The sequence below is a fragment of the Natator depressus genome, chromosome 6 (assembly GCF_965152275.1).
Source record: "Natator depressus isolate rNatDep1 chromosome 6, rNatDep2.hap1, whole genome shotgun sequence".
Classification (NCBI taxonomy): Eukaryota; Metazoa; Chordata; order Testudines; family Cheloniidae; genus Natator; species Natator depressus.
In genome coordinates this window covers 68203378-68220663 of record NC_134239.1, presented here as the reverse complement: position 1 = coordinate 68220663, position 17286 = coordinate 68203378, and the positions used below count along the sequence as shown (strand labels likewise).

Sequence of the window (17286 nt, the reverse complement as noted above, 5' to 3'; positions counted from 1 at the left end):
CTGTCTTAATTGTCTCCAGAAGGTTCCTGATTGTTCTGGAACCTTCCCTGTTACCTTACCCAGGGAAAAGGGACCTACTTAACCTGGGGCTAACATATCTGCCTTCTATTACTCTCCTGTAGCCATCCGGCCCGACCCTGTCACACCACCTAGAATTGGCCAAAAGAGATTACAAATGGTTTGCATACCTCTGTCTGCAGGGAACCCCTCACATCACAGTTGTAGATAAAATATGGCTCTCAACACAGCACCTTGGCTCTACCACACCTTCACAAAAGCTAGATTACTGATACAGTGGCCCATTGCAGGTCATCCAGCAGATCAACACTGTAGCCTTCAAACTATCTTAGCATCAAACTGCCAAACTTCACAAAAGTACCTTATGGCCATTAAAATAGCTCTACAGTGGGACAGTCCATAATCATTATCGTTATGGATACAGGATCAGATCAAAGGAAGGATAATTTTGATAAAATAAGGCAAAACAAGATTATTTAAAAATGAGAAATACAAAAAAGTAAAAAGGCTTACCTGGTAATCAGGTTTTGTACAGTAATCTAAATTGGAGATGTGATCTAGAAAGATGTTGAATTCTTGGGGGAGATGTTTCAACATGAGCCTGTGGTCATATCTCTCTTTTATGGAGCCCACTTGCTCCTAGGAACAGTTAGCACAAAAAGCATTAGCATACCACCATTCCCAACTGCAGAATATTCACACCATACATCACAGGCATTAAGTGCAATATTTTTGGTCAGAGTTGAAGGGTGTATGAAAAGGAGATTAATCCTTTAGGTTATAGCAGGACCAGAGATCCTGCCACTGTCCTTAGCACCAATGTAAAACGTCCTTTAAAACCTCCAACTCAATACTTAAATGCTAGTCTAATTCTCTCTCTCTCTCTCTCTCTCTGTTTTCTTGCTGTTTGACACCACTGATTATAATTGGGCATTACAACTCTACTAGAATCATAGATAGGGATTAAAAAGTTCTATTACGTCATCTACTTCAGTTCACTTCTGATACACAATTACTCCTCAGAGTAGACTTTTTTTAGTATTTTTATTCAGTCCAATATCAGGTAGTCTGTGGTTTCCAAAGTAAGAAGAATAAGAGCAGTCCTTTGTATGGCCCATCTTCATCTACCAACATAGCTAAGTTAATCAGAAAGTGCTTTTGATTATGCTGTACATTCAAAATAGGGAGACACAAGTAGTGGACACAAGCCATCAGAGGTTTCTTTTTCTTTGCTTACCTCCCATAAGACATCTGCCTAACAGCATGACCACAGATCTACTGGGCTAACTTTGTCTAACAGCAAATACTGAATGTCTATTTCCAAGATGAAATGTCAAACTATGAAATTTTGTACAGAAGGTTTGTGAAGGCAAAAAGCACTGGTTTCAAAATAGGGCCATGAATTAATGTATGTACATTTATATTTGCCCTCTATAATGAATCTGTAAAAACTGTAAATTCTGTCTAAATTCCCTTGCAAACTAAGACTATTTGTAACACTCCACAACACTTTATGCCATGACATTTGCACTGTGACGTGAGGGGGGGAAATAACTAGAAACTGCTGCAAAATGTAACATTAGAATTTTATGAACCAATGATTCTTGAGAAGATTTTTCATGAAGGTGTTTATGTGCAATGCCCATCTAAGATCCTTATTTCTAGATTTTACCTTGTCTTTTATTTTTCTCCAAGGCAGCTGTCCGACCACAAACTCCACCAACATGTAGAACAGGGACCAGAGGTCATCATGCCTTCCCATTTCCTGTGAAAAAGAAGAGGGATGGAATTTTATTACTCCTCAGAACTGCTGTACTTTACCTTACTACTATGCAATCAGAGCTAGTGGGCTTTGCTGGATCCTGTATTGCTCTAGAGCAGGGGTGGGCAAACTTCGGCCCGCGGGCTGCATCCGACCCGCCAGCCGTTTTAATTAGAACCTTGAGCTCCTGCTGAGGAGTTGGGTCTGGGGCTTGCCCCACTCCACACTCCAGCTGGGGAGCAGGGTCGGGAGCCACTCCACGTGGCTTTCGGAAGCAGCAGCATGTCTCCCTTCTGGCTCCTATGCATAGGGGTAGTCAGGGGCCTCTGCTCCGCACGCTGCCCCCACCTCAAGAGCTGTCCCTGCAGATCTCATTGGCCGGGAACTGCAGCCAATGGGAGCTGCAGGGGCGGTGCCTGTGGATGGGGCAGCGTGCAGCAGAGCTGCCTGGCCACACTTCCGCATAGGAGCTGGAGGGGGGACATGCCACTGCTTCTGGGAACCACTTGAGGTAAGCGCCGCCCGGAGCCTGCACCCCTGAGACACCCCCCACGCCTCACTCCCTGCCCCAGCCCTCATCCCCCTCCTACACCCCAAACCCTCATCCCCAGCCCCACCCCAGAGTCCTCACCCCACCCCTGCCCCTGCCCCATCCCGGAGCCCCTTCCTGCACCCTGAACTCCTCATTTCTGGACCTACCCTGGAGCCCACACCCCCAGCCACAGCCCTCATCCCCTCCTGCACCCCAACCCCAATTTCATAAGCATTCATGGCCCGCCATACAATTTCCATATCCAGATGTGGCCCTCGGGCCAAAAAGTCTGCCCACCCCTGTTCTAGAGACTTCAACTATTGTATATTCCCAATAAAACTGATTAGAAGAAAAATTGCAAAACAGACCCCTATAATACTGCAAGTAGGAAAACACTCTCTCCTTTTTCATCTCTTCAGATGGAAGAATAAAAAGCACAGAAAAAAATAGAAGAGGAAGCATGTTAAAATATGATTACAGGGATGTACATCATTTTACTGTGAAGTGAAATATCATCACACTGGCAATAGTAGTTTGTCCAAAATTCTCTAATACGCTGAGATCATGATGATAAGTGGAATATACTGTAAATATAATATGTTATCACCTTATAATTTCATCTTCCCTGTTCTACTCTTCTGTGGTATTATTAAAACAGTGATGGTAATAATTAAAACTATTATGATTTCTGCAACCAGAACACCATTATGAAGATAAGACATTCAGTTATCTACAGTAACGTAAAAGTGACCTATTCTTTCCTAAATATTTCCCACAGTCTAACATCTTTCTATATAATAATGACAGAGGGACACAGAAAATGAAGCAAGATTTATACTATATACACAATTGACAGTGTTTTTAATTACTAGAAAACTCAGACAGGTGGGATGTAAGCACATATACTCACTCTGTTTCTGTGAGCATTGACTGATGCATAGCGTACTGTTCCTCGAAAACCCGCAACAGCTCGTGGCTATCAGAGAAGTAGACACAAAAATCAAAGATTTTTCAGTACCAAAGAAGATAAACCACCTGATAACACACAACAACATGTAAAACCTACTACAGCACAGAGAATGGAGCAAAGGCAAATGTCATTTAGATCTTCTGTCTGCTTTCGGTTTCCCATATTGCTGGTACAATATTACTGCAAGAGATTCAATGGGGGCTCAAATGGACATGACAAGATGGTGTGCCACATATCCACACATGGGTTAGCTCCAGGGAAAAGCTATCCTCTACCTAGGTTAGCTTTTGTTTTAAAGAGTGTCAAATCCTCAAAGAGAGGCCTCTTAGGAAAGACACATGGTGGGTTTACTAATATCTTTCACCACTGAGTCTTGGTTCTAAATCTCAGGAAGTCTGAAGTTTAAACTATGAAAGGAACAGAAGCGTACAAGTATCTTTGAAAAATCTCAAGATACTGCTAGGTCTCAGCTATCTTACATCAGAGAACAGCTAGGGACAATTAGGCATTTGTTAAAATTATTTTTATCATCGCAATTACTTTTCAGATCAAGAGGTCAATGATTTGAGAAATTCCAAGAGAGGGAGAACCCATATAAAAGTCTCAAAGCTGTGGGCTGAGAAATAAATAGCATGTACTGAGCATCTCATTGGGCTAACAAAAGGCAAAATATAGCTGAAGAAAGAAATGCATTTGCTGCATCCGATGTTGTAGAATGCCAGTCAGCACAATACCAAAGCAACCTCTTTCCCCAGAAGCACCTTCTTTGGCAGCTTCCTGGTCCCTACTAACTCTCCACAGAACAGGGCTACACTTTTATAGGAACTTTTTCCAGTGTGCCTTTCTGGTGCTGGTCCTTTAAACTTGGCAGAACCAAGGAACCGTTGCCCTAAAGTGGCCATCCTTGGCACTGTAACTGGCAGCATCTCTCTCTCCATCTTCTAGCTGGTGAATACCTGCCTTTCTTTCTCACTGCTGAGAAGATAGCACATTCTCACAGATCAAACTGAACTTTTAGAGCCACAGAACAGATACCTGTAGAATAGTAATGACTTCCTGAAGTCTCTTGCTCCCAATAAAACATTATAGGAGCAGTGTAATTAAATATTTATTTTGTAATATTTTAATCTTCATGTTTATGGTACAAAATAAAATAAGTATTATATTACATTGTCAGAAATAGACCTCCTACTCATTTTAGCCACTCAACTCACCTCACATAGACACAAAAAAAACCCTGCCTGAACTGCTAAATGTTATTTCTGTCTTTGCCTTTTTCCTGAACTTAAGATTTTCAAAAGTAATTTCTTCTTTTTGTTTCCTCTAAAAATTAATGCAAGAGACTTGTAAAACCTACACCAGTTCTCACTTGATCTGAGAGGGAGTGAGGGTGAACTCTACTTGCCTGGGGACCCATGCAAGTTTTTAGATTTTTCAAAAATAATATGATGAAAAGTTTCTATTCATACGCATTTGGAGACCACCACAATATAAAATTATGACTGTAATCAGGAAAAGTTTTTTTTTTTCAAATTACCCAACGTGGCTATCATTCGTTCATGTCCACCAATGTGAGCAACATTGGGAACCCTCATATCGGCAGGCCAGCAACTGCTGTCATTGTTTTTAACATCACATTGATTAGATCTGCTCTCAAGTAGGATTCCATATCAGCGTTTTTTAAAAAAAATGCCAACAGTGGCCCATCTAAGCAATAGTGGAGCTGAACCAGGGTTAGTAAAGGTGGGAAATCTTTTGCAAAAATTTTTAAGTGTAGACAGGGTCTTTGAGTGTACTGTAAATAGACTGGGTTTTTTTGCACTCTCACAAACAGCCTTTAAATGACACTTGGAAGTAATTTTGTGATTAGGTCTGCTAGAGAATTTAGTTTAAATTTCAGCTTAATTAGCTTTACATTGTAAACCATCTTATAGTTTTTTAAAATGAATCTTTAACTGTTTAACCAAAGGTACAAGTATAAAACCCCTAGAATCATCATAGAATATCAGGGTTGGAAGGGACCTCAGGAGGTCATCTAGTCCAACCCCCTGCTCAAAGCAGGACCAATCCCCAATTTTTGCCCCATATCCCTAAATGGCCCCCTCAAGGATTGAACTCACAACCCTGGGTTTAGCAGGCCAAAGCTCAAACCACTGAGCTATCCCTCCCCGCAGGAAAGGAAGCATGGTCCAGTGATTACGGGGGGTTCTATAAGCCTGACTCTTCCACTGATTCCCTGCATCACCTTGGGCAAATCACTTCACTTCTCTGTGCTTTGGTTTATCTTTTCTGTCAAATGGGAATAATAATCTTTAACAACCTCTCACAAAAGTGGTGGAGTATAGCTAATCTTTGTGGATCCAAATCCTGTAGTCCCAGCATTGACCTATTGAATCCCATTAACTTCAAAGGGTGTTCTGTCTGCACAAGATCCTGCATATCCTTGGATCAAAGGCACTATGTAAGTGCAAATTGTCATGAATTATGATCATACACGAGGTTTCCTCCAAGCAACTCCACATAGTTGATATGGATCCCCACTATCAGGCCAGTGGGTCCTCAGGATTGCTGAAGTCCAGAGTACAGCTTATTTATGTTTGAGTCTTATATGTCCCTTGCTACCACATAGAGGAGGTATCAGGATTTAGCCCCTTCTATCAAGTCTTTATAACAGATATGCCAGTGGTTGCATGTTATGCATACTCTTCTTCATCTAACACCCAGCTAGAACTCTCTGAGAGCTGGTATGTCATTGGGCTTAGATTTTACCCTGAGTAGGAGGGCCACAGAATTCCATGCTGCAGAAATTCCATGCTATAATGTAAATTTAGGTAGAGTCTTTCTGTAAGATTTCAAGAGAATCTCAGCTCCCATTTTAAAAAGATGGGTTTTTAGCCCAGCAGTCCTAATCAGTCCTGAATCAGTCATCCAAGAGACCTTCTTATCTTACAACTGTTTCTAAGACTGCTATAATTTAGGTAAATTTCCACAAGAATGTAAATAGGCTGAATGGTAGCATTTTTTTGCAGGATGTTGCTATACATCATAGCCCTAAAATGCCAACACATCAGTGTCCTCAGTATGAGCAAAGATGCAACCTGTAAATCCCAACAGCGCAGGAACCCAGAAGGTGAAATCCAATGCACTACTCTGGTTAGAATCTAAGAGCACAGCTGCACTGCCGTAAGCTCTCTAATGTAGCTGCTCTAAGCTGACAGGAGAGAGCTCTCCCGTTGGTTTAACTACTCAAACCCCCACGGGTGGCAAAAGCTACGTCTGCGGGACAAGCTCTCTTGCTGACATAGCGCTGGCCACACTGGCGCTTATGTCAGTGTAACTTATTTCAGAGTAGCAGCCATGTTAGTCTGTATTCGCAAAAAGAAAAGGAGTACTTGTGGCACCTTAGAGACTAACAAATTTATTTGAGCATAAGCTTTCATGAGCTACAGCTCACTTCATCGGATGATGCGTTGATTGTATGCATCCGATGAAGCGAGCTGTAGCTCACGAAAGCTTATGCTCAAATAAATTTGTTAGTGTAACTTATGTTGCTCGGGGGTGACTTATTCACCCCCCTAAGCAACGTAAGTTATGTCAACATAAGATGTAGTGTAGACGTAGCCTAAATGAGGTCAGGAACATATTTACTTTTACCAAGTGAAATATTTCTCTTTTCATGAAGACAATGAAATAAACATGGTGACTGGAATGGACAGGGACCCATCTTCTTAGAGTAATGACCTTGATTTCCACTAGGTAACTAGCACACACCAAATCATTTCCCATTTGTTTGATTTCGGGCAAGGAGACTGAACACAAAACAGTTCCTTTAGAGTTCTGATGCAAATTTTAAAGTGCAATCTTCCCCACCGTCTATTGAATCCATTGGGCTGTTGTATCTAAGATCTACACCAGGACAAAAGTCTTTTTTATCAGGTCATATAAAGCAGGTAACTTCTCACTATGCCAGCTGCTTCACGTTAAAACACCTATTTTAATTACACTCTAAGTTGCATCACTCACAAAACTATTGATGGTTTTGGAGGTAGTTAGCTGGGCCAGTTCAAAATGGGATTTACTGCCCTCTGGGCTTTTACTAAGCTTCTGAAACTGCTGTATCAGAATTCTTGATGCATATCAAAAAGCTTCATGTAATAAAAGATAAGTTCTCAAACCATCCACTTTACTGGAGCTTTCAAACAAAACCCCCTCTACCACCAACTGTGAAGCTTTTTTGTTTATAGATCCCCAAAATGGATGTGTCCAATATTGGTTCATCTACCAGCAACTCAGGATTCTCCTTCTGTAAAGGACATAGATTATTATGCAGCCACGATAAAATGACTAGTTAATTTTTTTTTAAAACTGGTACTACCAAATTAAGGCATAGACAATACTTCAGAATGCTTACAGGGTGCCAGAAAGGATTGGGTTCCCAGAAGCAGGATCCACAATTTTATCTACCAGATTCAATCTCTAAGAAATCTCCCTCAGCAGCAGCTGAGCTTTCTGAAAACAACCTAATTTCCCCCATTGAGAGTGAAAGCTTGAAAGCTGTCTATCCGGAGCCATTAAAGAAGGTGACCTACAAGAGCTATTAAGAGAACCATCTGAGTTTATAGCTTCTTTGACATGAATAATTCTTTGGAGTGCATTTGTAATTACAGAAGGGAATGCATACATTTGGGTATATCCGTGAATTCCACTGAAAATCTTCATTAAAATGGATTACATCTGTGTCTCTTTCCATAAGAAGAGAGACTTTTATGAGACCTCATCAATGCATGGCTGCTTCTTCACTTGGGACTTTGCAGCTTGTATCTATCTAGATTGTAATTCTAGAGCATCTATCACCATAATATCCAAGTATCATTTACAATAAAAATTTCTCAGAGATATTCCTAGCATATTTGATAATGGGCTCTGCTCTTCATCTCTCCCAGGTTTAGCAGCTTTAGTTACTGTGTTTTTGTTTTATATTGCTGCTGCTGTTGTAATTTCTTGCCTTCGGTTATTGTAACAAAGCTTTTGCAAAGAGATGAGTCCTTCATCTTTCTGTGAAAACTGTCACACTTGAGCTCAGTCTGATTTGGTCCCATAAACTACTTTACACTGGGCATTGTCAGTTACATTCTACCAAGGGAGTGATTCTCTAAGTATTTCATGAATGGAGGAGGTGATTTTGAATGTAGCTGGGCTTCAACCCAATTAAGGCTTTAAAGATTAAGACCAGAAACTTGAATTGGCACAAGAAGCAAAGTGAAAGAGGAGTGTATGGCCCACTTGAGCAATGCATTCTCTGCAGTTTTTCCTGCTAAGCAATGAAAGCCAATGTTTGCAAGGCCCATGCTGGGGCTATTAGTATGATGTAATCCCCATCTTGTTTGATCTTGTACAAGACCTTGGGCAGAAACAGAACTTGAGGGAAAGCATACAGCAGGCCTTTTGGAAAATTCAGGAGGAAAGTATCTGGCACTGACCCTGGGCTGTGACCCGCCAGGGAACACAAAAAAAAACATTTCTTGTTTTCTTCAACTGAGAACAGGTCCCCTCGGGAATACTCCACAATTGGAAAATGGTGATGGACACATCCGGATGATGGGATCATTCATGGTGGCCTGCAGACAATCTGCTCAGGTGATCTGCCAGAGTGTTTTGAAGCTCTGGAAGGTAGGCTGCTTTCAGGTTGATGGATCTGGCTATGCAAAAGTTCCAAAGCAAGATGGGCTGTACGCATAACTTCGTCAACTGGAGTCCTCCCTGTCCGTTTACATAAAACATGGCTGTTGTGTTGCCTGTGAGTACTAACAAACTCTGCCCCCTCACATGCAGGAGGAATGACATACAAGCCAAATAAATGGCCTGAAGTTCTTTGTTATATGGACACCAAGGTCCTGGGACGACCAAAGCCCCTGAGTCTGATGGGGACCTAAGTGAGCTTCTCAACCTATATCAGATGCATCCATGACTAAGGTGAGTATCTGCTGAGGAGGCGCAAAGGGAACTCATGTGCAAACACTCAGTGGGTCTGTCCACCAGCCCAGGGAGGACAAGACTTGAGCTGTTACCTGAACTACCCCATCCATGTGATGGTCAGCTGGAGAGTATACTGAGGTTAGCCAACCCTGCAGCCCTCTGAAGTGCAGTTTAGTGTGCTGGACCACGTAGGTGCATGCCGCCATATGCACTAGAAGTCTGAGGCACTTCAAACCATAGTGAGAGGATGTGCCTTTAGAACTAGAGCAATGATCTGCAGTTCACTGAACCTCATTTGCGGCAGGAATGCCCTGGCCTATGTGGAGTCTAGCACTGTCCCAACTCTATTCTCTGAACTGGCGTCAGAATAGATTCTTCTGTGTTAATTAGGAGCCCTAATGTGTGAAAGGCTGACTGGATAGTATCTATGTTGGAGAGCATTTGACATCTGGATTGGTCCCTCAATACCCAGTCATCCAGGTTAGAGAACATGTGGATTCCCAACCTGCACAGAAAAGCGACCACTCCTGCCATGCATTTTGTAAACATGAAAGGGGCTACTGCAAGGTCAAAGGGGAGAACTGCAAATTGGTAGTGTGAATTGTTGACCATGAGCCTGAGGAATTTTCTGTGGTTGCAATGAATTGCCAATTGAAAGCAAGCATCCTTTAAGTCCTGAGCAGAGTACCGGTCCCCAGTCTCTAAGGAAGGGATAACAGAAGCAAGAGTAACCATCTGAAATTTTGTTTTCTTCAGAAACTTGTTCAGTTGCTTTAGATCTAAAAGATGCCTGAAATCCCTTTGCTTTTGGCATTAGGTAATATTTGGAATAGAATCCTTTGCTTCGGAAAGGCATGGGAACTTCCTCTATGGCCCCCACAAGGAGGAGAGACTGGAACTCCTGAAGTATCACACTCTCATGAGAGTGGTCCTTAAAGAGGGATGGGGTAGGGGATCGGAAGAGGAACAGAAGTAACCTGGAGGGTGTAACCCAGTTCTACCTTACTTAAGACCCACTGATCTGTGGTGATGCAAGACCAAGCACTTAGGAAATGCAATAAGTGGCTGGCAAAAATAGGGGAAGAGAAAAATGGTACCCAGGGAAGTGACAGGCTGCTCTCAACCAAAAGTCAAAATGCCTGCCTGGATGAAGCAGGTTCTGTGGAGGAAGAAAGAGTAGTAGGCCATCTTTTATAACCTCTGTCCACTCTTTCTCAATAGATCTTGGCTCTGAGGCATAAATGTGTGGAATTGCTGGGACTGTTACGGGCAGAAAGCTCTTTCTTTGTCATTGGTGTTAAGTTCTATTTGCTCTAACACCGAACACAATATTTGTAAAGTCACTATTCATAAGAATATTTAACTGGAACAGCCCTCTAATTACTCTTATTTCCCATTTATCTCCTCAAGTCCATTTCTAAGTTTTTAAAGTTCGGCTAAACCTCTGTGGTTTTAATGTTCTGTCTGAAGTTGCACCAACACATTTCTGTGCATGGTCTATACAGGCACTTTTCGCTTTTCTTAGTATATTTCTAGGGTAGTATATGCAGTTGCACAAATGTTGAAAATTGATGATAAAAGCCCGTTTGCTGGAGATACTCCAAAAGTTCAAATCCCCTGTGAGCACTGAACAAAGGTAAATGGCATTTATTTGGTTTCTTATGCAAACACCTGAGTAGAAGAACATGTTCACAAAGCCCATGTGAACAGATGTTTAATTGCTTCCATAGTGATTAAAAAGATCGAAACATTTATGTTCACAGATGTCTTCTCATGAGCCTTTTCATAAGGATCAGTATTTACAGCACTTGCTGACAGATTCTAAGAAAGCAGGTGTCAGAGCTGAGAATTTTGTTATTGTGGGGATCTTCAATTCCCTGTTGCATCAGTAGAGAGTCAAGAGTGGATTTTGCCTTCTGCAAGTGACTGCCCATAAGAATTTTATTAGATAATTTGTTTCCTCTGGATTTAAATGGATTTGCAATTGTTTGAGAGGTGAAATTCAGGCATTGTTAGATATTTTATCTGAACACCTCAATGCTTAGAGTCAGTATTCCTCCAAAACATGATGCTATATTTCCAAGTTGTTCTAAAAGCAGGAGTTCCAGCTGTGCACACCTGTAAAGATTTTATAACATTCCCAATCAAAAATCTGGTAGTTAAAGTACCACAAACCTACTTGGACAACACATTACAAAAATGTTTGTTTTTAAAAAGAACTCTCAAAGGCCAGAGATCCAAAATTAAAGTTACACTTAAGTAAAAAGTTTCCAAACACTGGAAAGTATGGAAATACTCAGTTAAGTTCAGCCAAACAATCATAACTCTGCTCCCATGTCACTGCCCTGAGAACAAGCAAAAAATTAAAATCCATTTTAGCCTCAAATATCAAAAAGGTTCATTTACTCATTGAGTCAAATTTAACACTTCTTACTAGACACTCTTACTTGCGATCTTTAAGGAGTTGGCTGTGATATGACAATCTGCCTTGAATAACAGGCAGGGGATGGCTTCACTACTCCAGAAGCAGAGTGATTAGAGGGCATGTGAGAAGCTCAAAAGATGCAGAATACAAACAGTTTATTACATAGTTGCTGAAATACAGATATCTTTCTCATGGATATAATTACCACAAAGTTACATGTGTACACATACACTCTTTATATAATTTTTAAAATAGATTACATACTGGATCCTCAACTGAAGCAAACCTTTAATGAAGAAATCATTCTTCAAGTATTTATATTCTCTTTAACATATAATAACGTTTGGTGTTCAAACAAATTGACAGCGCTCCGTTACAATAATGTTCTATTAGATCTTTGTAAATGTTCATATATAGAAATGAATTAAACAAGACCAAAACCATACTATATAAATGCCATAATAAACCACATGTTAACAGGGGGGATACTTTTTCAAGGATCTGCAGGGATGTTGCCTTATTTTTAAAAATATATAATTCTTAAATTGAGCACAAGCTACACATGATATGGCACAAACAGGTATATTGCATACACAGTGTGAGGTTGAAAATGGTGATACTACCTAACTCTTCTGTATGGCATAATATTTACATGTGCATTCTAAATAAAAACTACTGAAAGTGATATGATTTGTCCTAATACGCTGGTGCAGGACTTCCAGTCCATTTAGGAAAAAAAGCAAGGTTAACCAAATTAAATAGAAATGGAAAATATAAAATATAACCAGGTAAGCAATTCATACACCTGTCCTCGGCTGTAGGTATAAGTACAGATGAGTCAGTGCATTCCAGTAATGGAGCTATTACATCTAAGAACATCTCTTCCCTTCATCTCCTCCCTCTTTCACAGCCCTACAAAAATACAACGTATGTTGATCTCTGAGTTAAGTCCTATGTATCAGACTGATTCATTACTCAAAAGCAAACAGTCCTTACCAATATTCTATAAACTCAGTAAGCTATGGAGACACTTTTCTCTTCAGAACTAGATCAACTTGCACACAAAAATCCAGGAGATTATTAAAAATTGCCCATCTCCCAATGAACGTACTCTAATAACTATGAAACAGGGCTGAAGATTTTTAACTTGCTCCATTTTACCATAAATTCTTCTGTCCAAGAGCAACTCTAATCTGTAACATGCAAAACAGGGTTCAAAATAGGATTCTTTAGCTGCTCTTTTTTGTAAAGAGTTTTAACCTTTTTTCTTTTAAACTGAAAATTAACCAGATGAGGCAGAATATTGTAGAGGTATATTACAATAATCAGTAGACTGCAACCAAAACTGTTTAAATTTGAAACGTAAACAGAGGCCTTGGAATAAATGAAAAATTGTCTCCATTGATTTAATAACCTAATAATATATAAGCATATTGAGTCCCAAGGGTGAGCACAAGGGATGCACTTCCTTTTACTGCTATCTCAGCCCTGGTCTACACTAGGACTTTAGGTCGAATTTAGCAGCGTTAAATCGATGTAAACCTGCAACCGTCCACACGATGAAGCCCTTTATTTCGACTTAAAGGGCTCTTAAAATCGATTTCCTTACTCCACCCCTGACAAGTGGATTAGCGCTTAAATCGGCCTTGCCGGCTCGAATTTGGGATACTGTGGACACAATTCAACGGTATTGGCCTCCGGGAGCTATCCCAGAGTACTCCATTGTGACCGCTCTGGACAGCACTCTCAACTCAGATGCACTGGCCAGGTAGACAGGAAAAGAACCGCGAACTTTTGAATCTCATTTCCTGTTTGGCCAGCGTGGCAAGCTGCAGGTGACCATGCAGAGCTCATCAGCAGAGGTGACCATGATGGAGTCCCAGAATCGCAAAAGAGCTCCAGCATGGACTGAACGGGAGGTACTGGATCTGATCGCTGTATGGGGAGAGGAATCCGTGCTATCAGAACTCCGTTCCAGTTTTCGAAATGCCAAAACCTTTGTCAAAATCTCCCAGGGCATGAAGGACAGAGGCCATAACAGGGACCCGAAGCAGTGCCGCGTGAAACTTAAGGAGCTGAGGCAAGCCTACCAGAAAACCAGAGAGGCGAATGGCCACTCCGGGTCAGAGCCCCAAACATGCCGCTTCTATGATGAGCTGCATGCCATTTTAGGGGGTTCAGCCACCACTACCCCAGCCGTCTTGTTTGACTCCTTCAATGGAGATGGAGGCAAAACGGAAGCAGGTTTTGGGGACGAAGAAGATGATGATGATGATGATGAGGTTGTAGATAGCTCACAGCAAGCAAGCGGAGAAACCAGTTTTCCTGACAGCCAGGAACTGTTTCTCACCCTGGACCTGGAGCCAGTACCCCCCGAACCCACCCAAGGCTGCCTCCTGGACCCGGCAGGCGGAGAAGGGACCGCCGATGAGTGTACCTTTTAAAATACTATACATGGTTTAAAAGCAAGCATGTGAAAGGATTACTTTGCCCTGGCATTCGCGGCTCTCCTGGATGTACTCCCAAAGCCTTTGCAAAAGGTTTCTGGGGAGGGCAGCCTTATTGCGTCCTTCATGGTAGGACACTTTACCACTCCAGGCCAGTAACACGTACTCGGGAATCATTGTACAACAAAGCATTGCAGTGTATGTTTGCTGGCGTTCAAACAACATCCGTTCTTTATCTCTCTGTGTTATCCTCAGGACAGTGACACATCATTCATGGTCACCTGGTTGAAATAGGGTGCTTTTCTTCAGGGGACACTCAGAGGAGCCCGTTCCTGCTGGGCTGTTTGCCTGTGGCTGAACAGAAATGTTCCCCGCTGTTAGCCACGGGGAGGGGGGAGGGTTTGGGGGTAGCCACGCGGTGGGGGGAGGCAAAATGCGACCTTGCAAAGAAAGCACATGTGCTATGTATGTAATGTTAACAGCAAGGTTTACCCTGAAAGAGTGTAGCCACTGTTTTATAAAATGTGTCTTTTTAAATACCATTGTCCCTTTTTTTTTCTCCACCAGCTGCATGTGTTTCAATGATCACAGGATCTTCTCCTTCCCAGAGGCTAGTGAAGATTAGAAAGAAAAAAAAACGCACTCGTGATGAAATGTTCTCTGAGCTCATGCTGTCCTCCCACACTGACAGAGCACAGATGAATGCGTGGAGGCAAATAATGTCAGAGTGCAGGAAAGCACAAAATGACCGGGAGGAGAGGTGGCGGGCTGAAGACAGGGCTGAAGCTCAAATGTGGCGGCAGCATGATGAGAGGAGGCAGGATTCAATGCTGAGGCTGCTGGAGGATCAAACCAGTATGCTCCAGTGTATGGTTGAGCTGCAGCAAAGGCAGCTGGAGCACAGACCGCCACTACAGCCCCTGTGTAACCAACCGCCCTCCTCCCCAAGTTCCATAGCCTCCACACCCAGACGCCCAAGAACGTGGTGGGGGGGCCACCGGCCAACCAGCCACTCCGCTACAGAGGATTGCCCAAAAAAAAGAAGGCTGACATTCAATAAATTTTAAAGTTGTAAACTTTTAAAGTGCTGTGTGGCATTTTCCTTCCCTCCTCCACCACCCCTCCTGGGCTACCTTGGTAGTCATCCCCCTATTTGTGTGATGAATGAATAAAGAATGCATGAATGTGAAGCAACAATGACTTTATTGCCTCTGCAAGCAATGATCGAAGGGAGGAGGGGAGGGTGGTTAGCTTACAGGGAAGTAGAGTGAACCAAGGGGCGTGGGGTTTCATCAAGGAGAAACAAAGAGAACTTTCACACCGTAGCCTGGCCAGTCATGAAACTGGTTTTCAAAGCTTCTCTGATGCGTACCGCGCCCTCCTGTGCTCTTCTAACAGCCCTGGTGTCTGGCTGCGCGTAACCAGCAGCCAGGCGATTTGCCTCAACCTCCCACCCCGCCATAAACATCTCCCCCTTACTCTCACAGATATTGTGGAGCGCACAGCAAGCAGTAATAACAGTGGGAATACTGGTTTCGCTGAGGTCTAACCGAGTCAGTAAACTGCGCCAGCGTGCCTTTAAACGTCCAAATGCACATTCTACCACCATTCTGCACTTGCTCAGCCTGTAGTTGAACAGCTCCTGACTACTGTCCAGGCTGCCTGTGTACGGCTTCATGAGCCATGGCATTAACGGGTAGGCTGGGTCCCCAAGGATAACTATAGGCATTTCAACATCCCCAACCGTTATTTTCTGGTCTGGGAATAAAGTCCCTTCCTGAAGCTTTTGAAACAGACCAGAGTTCCTGAAGATGCGAGCATCATGTACCTTTCCCGGCTATCCCACGTTGATGTTGGTGAAACGTCCCTTGTGATCCACCAGAGCTTGCAGCACTATTGAAAAGTACCCCTTGCGGTTTATGTACTCGCCAGCTTGGTGCTCTGAAAACCACCCACGACAATGTTTTTTCCCCATCAGGCATTGGGAGCTCAACCCAGAATTCCAATGGGCAGCGGAGACTGCAGGAACTGTGGGATAGCTACCCACAGTGCACCGCTATGAAAGTCGATGCTAGCCACGGTACTGTGGACGCACTCCACCAACTTACTGCGCTTAGTGGGGACGCACGCAATCGACTGTATAAAACCGCTTCTGAAAAATCGACTTCTACAAAATCAACCTGATTTCATAGTGTAGACATACCCTTAGACATAAATTTTAGGCTGAGTAACAAGAGAGTTGCAAAACATTTCTATTCAAGCCAACAATCCTCTCCATAATTTTATAAAAGTTTTACTTTTCCCTGCTCACTAGGAATATGTTAAATTTAAAGTTACATTCAGAGAGTCCAATGGAAGACAAGAACTCTTCTCTTCAATGCTGTCACATTTATTTTTGAATGGTGTCTTTTTTCTTTTTAACAAAATCACACTTTGTAATAAATTATTGAATATACACACAAATACACAAAAACAAGGTTACAAGAAGCATTTGTTCATTTAATAGAGAGTGGAATAAGAAGGGCTGCAGTGAAAAATGTTTTGAGGAATGAAACAGGAAACTGATTAGGAAAATAGGATTTCATTGTTTTATGATAAATGATTAGATGTCATAAGAAGAAGAAAGAGGTTGATCTGAAGAGTTGGGGCAATAGGCACACAAAGGCTATGTTAGATACAATGTGGGAGAAGAATCTATTACTCAAATTAAAGCGCCATAAGCAGAGATGAGAGAGGTATGATTGAAAGTTTTGAGGATCGTGAAGAATAAGGACAAAAAAATTTGTATTAGATTTTTAAACAGACAAGTATGTGAAGATTTCTGAGCATGTGGCAATATGTTCCCATTTTCAAGTATGGGTAAACTCAACTACTTCAGTGTCATGTCAGACTTCGTACCAAAAGTCTGAATCAGATGGAATGAATGATCCAAAGAGGAAACAAGAAGCTAGACCTCTGAGTTAGAGAGTCTGGAAAGCCTAACTAATTATCAGGATGACAAATGGATATGTCATTAATTCACTGGCCCTGCAGATGACTATGTATCAGTGCATTCTGCATCAGCAGTTTATGTGAGGAACTGGTGTCTGCTAACTCTCGGGGGCTAATCCCTGGGATTGTTTTGCGCTGTACAAAAAAATAGACATGTGGTGGGAA

General features: G+C 42.1%; 1 protein-coding gene across 4 annotated transcripts in view; it reads right to left on the bottom strand.

Moving 5' to 3' along the window:
* The window catches only part of TTBK2 (tau tubulin kinase 2), a 212710-nt gene that overhangs the window by 64698 nt on the left and 130726 nt on the right, over positions 1-17286 (bottom strand). For all 4 annotated transcript variants that reach the window (XM_074955633.1, XM_074955634.1, XM_074955636.1 and 1 more), the window contains 3 exons: positions 3223-3288; positions 1691-1783; positions 532-657 (listed from right to left, as the gene is read on the bottom strand). In XM_074955633.1, coding sequence (XP_074811734.1) covers positions 532-657; positions 1691-1783; positions 3223-3288 — 285 coding nt within the window. The remainder of the gene's footprint in view (positions 1-531; positions 658-1690; positions 1784-3222; positions 3289-17286) is intronic.